The sequence below is a fragment of the Rhinopithecus roxellana genome, chromosome 1 (assembly GCF_007565055.1).
Source record: "Rhinopithecus roxellana isolate Shanxi Qingling chromosome 1, ASM756505v1, whole genome shotgun sequence".
Classification (NCBI taxonomy): domain Eukaryota; kingdom Metazoa; phylum Chordata; class Mammalia; order Primates; family Cercopithecidae; genus Rhinopithecus; species Rhinopithecus roxellana.
Window position 1 is genome coordinate 204,765,123 of NC_044549.1, and position 12,494 is coordinate 204,777,616.

Genomic DNA, 12,494 nt, shown 5'->3' on the forward strand with positions numbered 1-12,494 from the left:
GATGAGCAGGTTCTGTGTGGGGTAGGTCAGGACGTTGCCGCCAGAGAGGGCTCTCAGTTCCCATCACTGGAGCAGAGTGCCTCTGGCGGCAAAAGGTTCACTGGAGAGCCGAGTGGGCAGCTTAGGTGGGGTTTGAGGACACTGTGGTCAAGGTGAAGGGGAGGGCCGTCAGCATTTGGAATTCTTGAGGGTGTCCCTAGGGATGGAGCAGAGAGGAAGGGGATCCCAGGTGGCAAGCAAGGAGCTGCCAGCCAGATGGCGCAGGGCTGCCATGGGAGGTGGGGAGGACAGCTCTGGAAGTGTGGGGGGCCGTGTGCAGCCCTGGGGACCAGGGAGAGTGGCAGTAGGATGTGTCTCTACTTTGTGGAGGGGTTGCTGAGGTACTGTCTGGGTGTCATTCTGCCCAGATCCAAGTGTTTGAGTGAGAGGCAGAGAATGGGCAGTTGATATCAGTAGGAGGGGCTTGGAGGGCGTCACTGGGGAGAAGGACCAGCTTGGATGGGGATGAGGAAGAGGGGGAGGTAGGTTGGAGGGAACTTAGTGGGGCATCTGGGTCAGAGGGCTAGGGCACAAGAGGCTGGAGGAGGCACAGCGGGACTGCAGAACTAGCTGGAAGGCCCGAGCGGCTCAGTGGCTCTGCAGGAGCTCCCATGGCAGAACAGGCCCCCATGGCCTGAGTCGCTACCGGCCTCTCGGCTGTCAGTGTGGGAACAGGTGGCTGGGGTCCTCCAGTGCCCTGCATCTTCCTGGCTCCTCTTCTTCCACCCCCTAAATGTCAGAACTCTCCAGAATTCTGTACCGCCTGCTTGGTGCTCTCTGCTTATGGCGGGTACCTCCAGCCACTTGCTGGACTCCTCCACATTGCTGTTCTCTGGGCACCTGTTCAGGACTCAACACGACATTCCCTTTTCCTCCTCCCCGCACTGCCATGGCTGTTCTTGGCTCCACCCTCTGAGTGGGGATCCAGGCTTAAAGCCCCTCAAGTGCCTCTTCCCCATCAACTCTCTCCCTTGCCCCTCCCAGGGCCGAGGCTCCGAGGCTGTGTGTGAGTGAGTGAGCCTGAGTTCCCCAGTCCCCGCTCATCTGTTTTTACAGCTCTGAGGCTGCAGGTGTTGGGGGAAGGCCATGTGACTGAGATGCCCAGGCAGGCTGGGGATGGGGAACGGAGGGCCAGGTGAAGCCTTCGAGAAGGGTATGACACGTCCCGAGGGTACAGGGCAGCAGCCTTGGGCTCCTGGCAGTGCTGTGCCATGTGGAGGCCTCAGGCCCGCCAGCTGCCGTTCTACAGGGCTCTGGAGAAACGGAGGCCTGCAGGAGGCTGACGGGCTGCCCTGCACCAGGTCAGAGGCCTTGCCCTCAGGTCTGCTCACCCGCTACGATGTTCAGCCCCAGGCCAAGCTTTACAGGGCCCCACCGAGATGGGCTGGTCATAGCTGATACAGCTTTGGGAACGAGACCGACTAGGGGGGTCACCTTTATCATTCCAGACTCCAGGAGGCTGGCTGGGTGGACGAGGGCTGATCGCTGAGGAGCTGCCACACCCTAAGCCTGGGTGGGGAGGAGCATTTGCAGCAACAGCCCTACAGAAGCTGAGCACCCTCAGGGACAGCAGGGCTGCTCCTCAGGGCACGCTGCTGGGCACGGTCAGCACACTGATCAGCGTGGAGCCGGCCCAGCTCACTGGGGGGATCCTCCCATCCCGTCCGTGTTATTGCGGCACTGCCTCTGGTTCGAGATTGCAGGCGCTCCCTCTTCACCTTGTGACTAGCCCCCGTCGGCAAATTCACGTGGAGGATCTTCTCTTCCCCTTAGCCCAGTTTCCGGAGGGGAGGGCAGGGAGGCTCTACGTGCATCCCCACCTGTCAGGTGCAGTAGGTGCTCCTCGCAGCATTTGCTTGACCGCTCACTGCTTTCTTCTGTCAGCTCAGTGTGTTCTCAGGTGTCCCTGCGTGTCTCCGTAAGAGCAGGAGACGTTGCAGGGGGAGCTTTTGGACATCTCTCTGCTGGGGTCCCTGTGCCGCCCCCCACATCATCTCCCATCCCTCTGCTTTGCCCTTCCCCAGCCACTGACACCTGCCTCTTCCTGGAGAGGGACTGCCCCGCCCACTGTGGGTCATTCTCTCCTGAACCGCTGAGAGCAGCAGGGGCTGGGGGTTTGCCGAGAGCAGTTCTAGTCCCCACAGGTGTCCTCGGAGTCCCTGGATGGTGAGCTGTGGCGTTGTCCTCCGTCTTCACTGCTGGAGAGTGCTGTGAAGTGTGTCCCCCAGAATTCCTCTGCAGAAGTCTTACCCTCAAGTACTTCTGAGTATCACCTTTTGTGGGAATAAGGTTATTGCAGATGTAAAGAAATGAGGTTCTGCTGGGGTGGGGGAGGCCCCGATCCGTATGACTGGCATCTTGATAGAAAGCGCAAATGTGGACACAGAGGCACGTGTATGCAGGGAGGTAGCATGTGAATATGAAGGCAGAGAGCGGGGTAATGCCTCTCCCAGGATCCCAGACGGCCAGCAAGCCACCAGGAGTGACGGGAGGGCCTGGAACAGACCCTCCCTCTCAGCCCAGAGCCAGCTGCCAGCACCGTGATCTCGGACTTCCAGCCTGCAGAACTGAGAGGCAGCACCTTTCTGCTGCTGAAGCCGCCCCGTTGGTGGTACTTTGTGATGGCAGCCCTAGCGAACTAACAGAGCCCATTGGCCTTTAGGTAAAAATGAGGCCCACCGTGCAGGCTGTAGCAGGGGCAACTCTCCAGAATGCTTGGCTGGTCTACTAGCCACCCCAGTGCCCGCCCTGTCACGACTGTCCCTCCTCCCGCCAAAGGCCCCTGCGTGGCGTAATTCAAAACAACGCAGACTCTGGGAAGACGTGCGGTCAAGTTCCAATGCCTGTGTCTCAGTCGGCCGTGACCCCGTGCAGGCGTCTTCCTCTCCTGGAACGAACAGGTGGGCGTGGGGTGGGTGGTAACGCTGTCCTGGTTAAAGCCGTGCATATCCGCTCAGCACATGTTGCCTCCTTTCTCACTTCCCTGTGCCCCCAGACCTTCCTCCGGGCCCTCTCCCTTCCCTGAACCCCTGTTCTCAGGCTGTGCAGGTAGTACAGAGATGCAAACAGTTGCAAAGCAGGGTCACTGGCAGCCTCCAGCATGCGGGGAGAGGCTCCAGGAGGCGGAGGCCATGGTGCTGGTTCTTTCTGGAGAGGAGGGACTGTGGCTCATGTTGGGGGAGGGCTTGGAGGGGAAGCCCTCTGCAGTGTGCCTCCCTATAGGGTCTCTGTGCGTCTCAGTGCTCTGAGAGGCTGCCCTTCTCCTGCCAGGCAGCCAGCACCGACCCCAGTGCCCACGCAGCCTGTGAAGCAGCAGCCCTGCCTTGCCCGCCGCTCGCCCTGTCCAAGTTCTGGGGATGGTGTGGTTTGGAAACTCAGTTGCTGGCCTTTAAAGAGGGCTGGGGTTTGAAAACAAGCACATGTTTCTTATGAGGTCCCACAGACAAAGGGCGAGCACATAGCCTGCCACCTGTTTAATGTCCCTCCTGTTGCCCCAGACAAGGCCTCCCAGCCATTCAGGCACCCAGCTCTCCTCCAAGTGCTAGTGTGGTGAGCTTGGAGGAGGTGGGCCCTGCCAGAGAGGAAAGCACAGCCTCTGCGCCTCCTGGCAGGGTGGCTTTGAGCGCTGCTGCCTTGCCTCACCATAGGGCTTGTTTTGGGCAAGTGAGAGGCAGCAGTTCCCTTTTCTGGGCAGAGGCATTTGTGGAAAAGCATAAATGATTTGCCTGGAAATGTGAGGTTGCCCTTTCAGCAGCGTGACTCTGGGCAGGGCAGTTTTTGAGCCTCAGCTTCCTCATCTGCACAATGGGTACACGAACCAGAGTCCCTAAGAGTTTTCAGGCCTGGTAGACCGTGTCTCTATGAGGAGCCTCTCTTGGTCCTACTGCAAATGGCCTGTGTGACGTTGGGAATACTTTTTTTTTTTTTTTCGAGGTAGAGTTTTGCCGCCCAGGCTGGAGTGCAATGGCGCGATCTCTGCTCACTGCAACCTCTGCCTCCCGGGTTCAAACGATTCTCCTGCCTCAGCCTCCTGAGTAGCTGGGATTACAGGCGCTCGCCACCACACCTGGCTAATTTTTGTATTTTTAGTAGAGACGGGGTTTCGCCATGTTGGCCAGGCTGGTCTCGAACTCCTGACCTCAGGTGATCCACCTACCTCGGTCTCCCAAAGTGCTGGGATTACAGGCGTGAGCCAATGCACCTGGCCTGGGAACACTTCTTACCTTCTCTGTCCAGTAGAGCTGGAGACCTCAGCCTACTGTAGGTCTTGTTTTCAAGAGATCCTAGTAAGGGTCAGTTGTGAGCTGGCAGTAAGGACCGCTGTAGGGACACGGGACTTAGACCTCTGTGGTGGCGCTACAGCTCCAGGATGTCCATGTCTCCAGTTGGATACCACAGGGCAGTGGTTCCCCTAAAGGACTGAAGGCCTCGAGCCTGCCCCACAGAGCTTCAGCCTCAGCTCCAGGTAGGACCAAGATGCAGGGTCATTGGTCTGAAATTAGCCGGCATCAGCCAGCCAGGGTGCGGGGTGTCCAGAGAGCCTCTGGGCCTGGGTGGACTTGAAACATCCCTGCGTCACCCCAGGGGACCTGGCTGGCGTGGATGAAGCGCTGGGCAGCTGCCAAGTGTTGCTTCCCTCCTGGCCTCTAATCTCAGATGACTGGAAAGCAAGGTCCTTCCACGTCAAACGAGAGCTCACTGGGCCTGGTGCACACGCACGGGTATAAGGGGAATCGCGTTTCCTGGTTCTGGGCCTCGCTGACTGCACAGCCTCCAGGCCGGGAGCTTCCTGCGGGAAGAGGCCCAGATGCTGGCCCTTCAGTGACTGCTCTCGAGGCTGAGGACGCCCCAGAGGTACACCTTGCGAGGCCGCGTGCTGAATCTCAGACCTCAAATGGAGCCTTCTTTGCCTGACAGCCTATAGCCTGAACTTACCCTGAGTCAGCACAGGCTTCTAGAACCTTCCTGCAGAGTCTTGTGCAGACAGCCCGGACTCAGTGTGTTCCCATCCTCGCTTCCTCCCTCTTGGAGGTGGTGTTGGTGAACTCGGCCCGAGGAGCTGAGAAAGAGGCAGGAGAAAACAAATCACGAAGAGTCGGAGGCAAAAGGGCCTGTGGTTTGGAGTGGCAGGAGGAGGAGGTGGGAGTGTGGATGGCCACGTGTGTCCTTCACGGGGGAGGACGAGCCTTAGATTCTCCAGCCAGGGTCTCTCGAAAGCCCTTTAGCAGAGCAGCCTTGGTTATGTTCATCAGGGAAAGACTTGAAGCGAGGAAGTAACTTTGCTTTTCCAAATGACTTCAGAAACCCTTTTCCATAAAGGTGGGTTTTCTTCATGAAAGCTAGTTCACTAGCTTTTAATACTTTTTATGATTATTAAGTTACATTCAATATTAAAAATTTAGAAAATACATTTGTGACTGGAAGGATGTTCTTAAAGGTTCTTAATTTTTATTTTCCCAATGGGCCTCCTTGACTTCTAGAAAGACTCCTGACCTCAGGTGATCCACCTGCCTCGGTGGATTTTTACCAGGGACTGTCTGCGTGGGGGCTTGTTTTCCAGTTGAAATTATTTCTAAAGGGGCGAAAAAGGCTTATCCCCTCGACCGTGGGTCTCCAGGCAACTATGGAAGATGGAAACAAGACTCTCCACAGGCCAAGCAGTTAGACAATTAGACCAACCAGACAGTTAGAGCAAAATGCCTGGGTTGTGGGCACGGGGAGGTTAGTCAGAGAAACTTCTGGATGCTCCAGGACTCAGAACCAAATACCTGCATTTATACAAAGGTTTCCTCTGAATATACGTCGTCAGCCCCAGGCCCCTGTGAAGAAGGGCAGGGTCTGGGACACTCAGTGCCCTGCCTCGAAGAGGCCTCAGGTCTGAGCCCCAAGTTCCTAACATGCCAGCAGCAGCCGCGTCACCCAGTCACCCTGTCCCCCATGCCCTGGCCTTGGCCTGTGCCACCCAAATTCAGAACTAAGATTGAAATCCAAGCGCACCTCCCTGGAACCCTAGCTCGTGGAATCCGAGGCAGGCAGATCAAAGGGACCTCAGAGAGCAGAAGCCCTGCCTGTGACAAACTGAGGACCTGCGTTCCCGTTCTGCAAAAATGCAGACAGTAATGTCCCTGGGCCGCCAGGGAGAGGGAGCCAAGGGGGAGAGTGTGAGAGGGCTTTGTGACCCACGCCGTGTTGTTGCGTTGGGGGCATTGGCGGTACTGCGTGTTTAGGCCATTTTGCCGTGGGATAGAAGTTCCTTGCACGAGCTCTGATACTGTCCACACCCCATATCACTCCTTCTGCCCTAAGGCTGATGGGATTCCTCTACGAGAACCAGCGGACACAGAGGCCAGAGAAACCCGCCGTTCCCCCAGGTGACTGCTCTGTCTGTCTGGGTTCATTTGGGGATGGTAGGGACGCCTTGAACAAGGACGCCCTGAACATCGCTTTGGGTGGAGACATCATTGTTCCTTTTCAGGCTGTGTTTCTGCTCCAGCACACACACGGGGCAGCTTGCACGCCCAATTTCCTGTCCCTCCTTTGCTTCTCAGGCTGATGCCCAGACCAGTCCTTTCTGTCTCCTTATCATCAAATACCTCTTTATCCTGATTGAGTGGTGGTGCTGGGCATTGTCCCCAAAGAGCCATTTGTGCTGTGGCCTTCTCCTGGAGGCATATTCCATCTTCCTCTCTGCCTCCAGCCCCCATCTCCTGAGCCGAGCGAGCTCAGTGCTAGCTGACTGTTTGCTCCTCCTTGCTGCAGACATGGAAGATTTGGGAGCCTTCCTGCTGAGGTTGGTAAGGATGCCTGGGGCTGTGGGCGGCCTCTTTGCTCCCCACTTGCTAGGGAGTAGAAACCATTTAAGACATCTGAGCAGCCTCTCCGGGGTTCCTGCTCCTCACTCAACCCCACAGTAGATCTGGCAGGGAGGTTGAGGGCTCAGTGAAACTGCAGGTGCAGCAGTGGCAGCATCGTGTCCTCAGTGTCCTGCCCCCTCTGCTTCCACCCGCCATCCGTAGCTGCACGGTTCACCCCACACCAGCCTTTCCATCGTTCCTCATCAGTCCCGTGATCTTTCCTGGGGCCCTGCTGTGCTGGTGCCCTTTGAGGTGCTGTGGACACAAGCGGCTGCACGGGCCGCACCCCTAGCGGGGGGAGTCTTCTCCCTCCTGGGTCCTCTGGGGAGTAAGAGAGGAGACGAGGACAGTCAAGATGGATGCGTGGGCTCCTTGGAGCACGAGGTTGTCCAGGACCTCGACGGGCACAGGCTCTGCCTCTCGTGCCCTCCCTCCCTTTGGTCTCTGCTCCACCTTGGTAAACGCTTCTGTTCCCAGCCCTCGAAGGGTAAATTGAGCTCCTTGGTGGTAAAGCACCTGCTGCCCCTAGTCACAGGGTCCCTCCTCTGGGATGTCGTGGTGCCCTGGTCTGCCTGGTAGAATTTCAGCTGGTTTATAATCTGGTCCTGAAATGAACCACTGGGAAGAAATAGGGAAAAGTAAACACGCAGCTGCCACACCGCATCCCAACCCCGTGTGACCCCATCACCGCAGGCTTTTGTGGCAAGACGACAGCATCTCACTTTCCTTGAGAAGCTTATTTTTGCCAAGGCTGTTATCACCAGGCAGGCACCAGAGCTCCGTTCCACTCACAGGCCAGTCACAGCAAAACACAAGCAGTGAACCTGTGGATTCCCGTGAGAATGTCCAAAGGGAACGTTTCTGCCTCGCCAGGATCAAACTCTCGGCATCTCTGTGATATGTGAGACCTCGAGGAAGGTCCCTCTGTTCCCAGACACGGAGCAATGTGCTGGTGCTGAGAAGTGACCCCTCAGGGCCATGGGCAGGGGCTCTGGTTTTATTCCCCTGTGCCTTCTGCTTCATCACGCGAATCCTCTCCTGGGATTGGGTGGGGAAATCTCTCTGTAGGGGACCGGTGGGGCAGCTTCTCCAGTCTGGGAGGCAGAGTTGGTTCTGCCATGATGTGTTCCCCCCCGTGAGGACCCACTCCCACGCCTGTCCCTGCCACGGTGGGCCTCCCGATGTTCCTCCTTCCTCCAGGTCACAGGCACGATTGCTGTGGCCCCTTCTCTGTGGGTGTGGGCTTGATGCCTCTCCCCTCATGTCTGCACACCCCTTGCAGCACACACAAGGCTTTGATATTAAGGAGGCTGGAGGACAGGGCAGTGCTTTAACCCTGGCACTCACAGGGAGGTGTCTAGGCACCTTTCCTCTCTCCTGCAGATGGAAGCATTGGGGTAGAGGACCTAGAAGAGGCTAACACTCCCTGCACGGTGAACCTAGATTGGTTTCTAAATCTGCTGAGAGGAGAATTGAAATGGAAGTGACATTGCTTCTAAAGTAGACATCATCCTACTTGGCTCTTCTCCAGCTGTCTTTCAGCCTAACCCAGGTGTGCCCTGGGCTGTCACAGGCCTCCCCACCTCCTGCCCAGCCTTTCTGAAGTGCCAGGCTTGGGGCTCAGTGAATGAGCCTTGTTGTAAAGCAGAAAACAGTTCGGTTGCAGTCCGGGTTCAGCTGCCTGCGTCTTGACTAGATGTCTATTCAGGATTGCGTCCCCTGCTTCTCTCTTCTCCTTTTCAAGATCACAGATGAAGACAAGGGGGTGGAAAGTTCTACCTTAGATTGCTGCTATCTTAAGAATGTGGACTTTGGAGCCAGATTGTCTGGGTTCAGTCCCTGCGTCTGCTGCTTACTAGGTGTGTGACTTTGGGCAAATACCTTGACCTCTCTGTGTGTCGGTTTTCTTGGCTGTGACATGATGTATCATCTCAGAGCATCCATCCCTTGGGGTTGTGTGGGGAGTAAGTAAGCCGGTCTAGTATGGCGCCTGGTACATCCTTAGTCAATACCAATGTTGGCTGTGGTGAGAACGTAGCAGAGGATGGTAGAAAGAATCTGGGGCTTGGGGTCCAGAGCCCTGGGTTCAGGTCCCAGCTCTGCCACTTGCTGGTGTAGTGATGCGGATCCTGCACCCCAGAACGTTGCAGTGTTTGCATGCAGGCTGGCTGTGAAGACCCAGGACAGGCTGGTTCCCCTGCACATCGGGCTAACTCTGTCCTCTCTGTCCGTAGGCACATGTTCTGGCAGTTCCGCCACGAGAACCCCCAGACCAGGGTTGGGGGCCCACCCCCCGAGGGGCTGCCGGGCTTCAACAGCGGGGTGATGCTGCTGAACCTGGAGGCCATGCGCCAGTCCCCGCTCTACAGCCGCCTGCTGGAGCCGGCGCAGGTGCAGCAGCTGGCCGACAAGTACCACTTCCGCGGCCACCTCGGGGACCAGGACTTCTTCACCATGATTGGCATGGAGCACCCCAGGCTCTTCCATGTGCTGGACTGTACCTGGAACCGGCAGCTGTGCACCTGGTGGAGGGACCATGGCTACAGGGACGTCTTCGAGGCCTATTTCCGGTGTGAAGGCCACGTCAAGATCTACCACGGGAACTGCAACACTGCCATCCCGGAGGACTAGGCGCACCCCCGCCTTGGCCCGGGGCCTCCAGATCTGGGGGAAGGACAGGGCTCCGGACAGACCAGAGAGCAGTGTCTGACCCGCTAGAGACACTGCAGGGACGTCCTGTGATTAAGGTGCTGAGACCTCCTGCCGGGGAGGTCACTGTGCTAGGGCCACCCGCTGAGGACTGGCCTGTGCACTGCTGGTGCTTGAGGCCTTGTTCCTTCAGGGAGCAGGTGACATGAAGGACACCCATGGGCATCTTCCGGTGGGCTAGGAAGCAAGCGCTTGAAGAGAAGGAATAGGAGAAGGGGCCCCCTTGCTGTCCATCTCTAAGGAATGGAAATCCTTTAAGACCTGGCCTCTTTTGGACCAATATAAATTTAATTTAAATTGATGGGCTTCCATTTTTCGAGAAAGTACAAACAGTACTGCTCTAGCACCCATCGAGCCCCAAACGGGTCAGGTAAGCCAGGGTTTCAATGACCAGCCCAGTATCTAAGCTTCCAAACGAACGCCAGCCCAGCGCATACTCACCCTGGGAGGCTGCGCACGTATTCTCCTGACGACCACGTCACTTGGTGTACGTTTCAGGATCGCCTCTTTGGGGAAGGACTTGAGGACCCACTGGGGCCTGCATAAGAAAACTTAGCTCGTTATTAGAGCACTCACGGCGTTTATCTCCCAGCTACATCCCAGAACCCCATTATCCTTTATTTAACCAAACCAGCTCCAGGTGACCAGACTCTACTCAGAAAGCAAATTCTCCTCAAAGAACAGCGATTGACCACCACAAGGACATGCAGGAGACTGTCTGGACCAGGAAGACTCATTCCAAAAAGGAGCCCAGGCCGGGCACAGGGGTCAAGCCTGTAATCCCAACACTTTGGGAGACCGAGGTGGGAGGATCGTGTGAGCCGCGGAGGTCGAGATCAGCCTGGGAAACACAGTGAGGCCCCCATCACTACCAAGAATTTTAAAAATTAGCCAGGTTTGGTGGGAGGCTGAAGTGGGAGGGTGGGTTGAGTCCAGAAGTTCACTGCATGGTTCTGTAATCACACCATTGCACTCCAGCCTGGACGACAGAGTGAGACGTCCATCTCAAAAAAGCAAAAAACGAAAAGGAACCCAGCAGTTCACAAGTGTGACCATGTGGGCTTGGAAGAGATGTCACTCGTGGGCTAGTAAGGATTCTAGTTTATTTGTTTAAAAAATCCCCATCATACCACGTTAGACCATAGACCTTAACAGAAATTAAAGCCTCGTTTCTTCTGATGGGTCCTCCTGTAAGTGGGCTGCAGACGGGAAAGCCCCAGGGGTCCATTTGTGTCATCCAGCTGAGGTCCTTGGAGAAATGCTGTGGAATTTTCATCTTGTGTTGTTTCAATTTCATTTACCTTTTTCTAGTCTTTTTCCCATGAGTGAGGATAGCTAATAAATAATCTTTGAGAACATGGTGATTCATGTTGTTTGTTCTCTGATCACAGTTTTCAGCTGCAGGTAGGCTCTGAATCAAGTGTGTAATCAGTACCGTTCAGCTCCCCCACCTCCTGTGATGAAGGTGAGTGCGTACAGGAGATCCCTGAGGACCAAGGAGAGGGCACATCTGAGAGGGTATCAGAGAGTGTACTATTGGCATGTTCGCTTCAAACCAAAGAATCATTTCCTTCTAGGTATTGGCAGGTCCACCTGCACCTGGGAGCAAAAGCATCCCTATGTCTTCTCATCCCTCTTACCCCAGACTGCCCAGTTACATCCTTCCCTGAAGAGGTAGAGCAGATTTCTCTCCCAGCCCTCTGCTAGGACAGAATTGGTCTGTTCTCTCACCTACTTGATTTCCTATTTATAGCTAACGATTATTGAATGCCTGCCGCACACCAGCCATTGTATTGGGGGCTCTATTACGCTATTGATAATTTTCATGAAAACTTCATGAAGGTCATTATGTCTAAAGCCAGTTGTAAGAAAATGTGAGACATGTGGACAGAGTCATATACTATATGTTTATCACAACATTTTTTATAGTAGAAGAACACTGGAAGCAACTTAAAATGTGGAAGAGGGGCCGGGCGCGGCGGCTCACACATGTAATCCCGGCACGTTGTGGACCTGAGGCCAGCAGATCTCTTGAGCCCAGGAGTTTAAGACCAGCCTGGGCAACATGGCAAAACCCTGTCTCTACAAAGATACAAAAATTAGCTGGGCATGGTGGTGCACACCCAGCTACTCAGGAGGCTGAGCTGGGAGGATCACTTGAACCCAGGAGGCAGAGGCTGCAGTGGGCTGAGATCAAACCACTACACTCCAACCTGGGCAACAGAGCAAGACTGTCTTTAAAAAAAAAAAAGTGGAATAGGGAAGTAGATGAAAAATGTATGCTTCATCCATATAATGGAATAGTTTAGGCATTATTTGAAGAATATGTAATGCCTCAGGAAATGCTTATAATGTGCTATTAAATAAAGAATGCAAAATGTAAGATTATATGTTTAATACGATCTTAATTTTTTTAAATTACATATATAAATGTGTATGTATATCAATGTACACACATATATGTATGTATAGATGTATACCTACACACACATATGTATAAAAAGAGAGTCTATTCTGCTATATTTCAACTTCTAAAAACAGGTGTTTCAAACACCACATTAAAAAAACAGTTATTTCAATGGGAAAAAAGCGAGCTAAAGGTTAAAGAATTTTAGACTCGCAATAATAAAGATATTTTTCCTGCGATCATTGTTATGATTAAACTGTTTCTATAGCTATGTGTGTATTTTGTTATTGCAAGAAAAAAACAGTAAGCTGCTTGGTCAGAATGGGCAAAAGCCAAACAACAGCCTTCCTTTGCTTCTGAGTTCACCTCTCAGGAGCTTCCCTCATCACCAGTGGCCTTGATCTCCAACCCTACAGTGCACAACAGACTGTCACTCCACAGGCACCCCAGCCCGCCAACAGAGCAGCCAGGGCTTGCTGTGCCTC

The 12,494-nt window shown here is 54.7% G+C and overlaps 1 protein-coding gene across 3 annotated transcripts in view; it reads left to right on the forward strand.

Annotated features, from left to right (window-relative positions):
- Positions 1-10,493, forward strand: part of XXYLT1 (xyloside xylosyltransferase 1) — a 200,314-nt gene extending 189,821 nt beyond the window's left edge. For all 3 annotated transcript variants that reach the window (XM_010356724.2, XM_030937061.1, XM_030937067.1), the window contains exon 4: positions 9,128-10,493. In XM_010356724.2, the coding sequence (XP_010355026.2) occupies positions 9,128-9,524 (397 nt within the window). In that variant the 3' untranslated portion in view covers positions 9,525-10,493. The remainder of the gene's footprint in view (positions 1-9,127) is intronic.
- Positions 10,494-12,494: the final 2,001 nt, after the last annotated feature.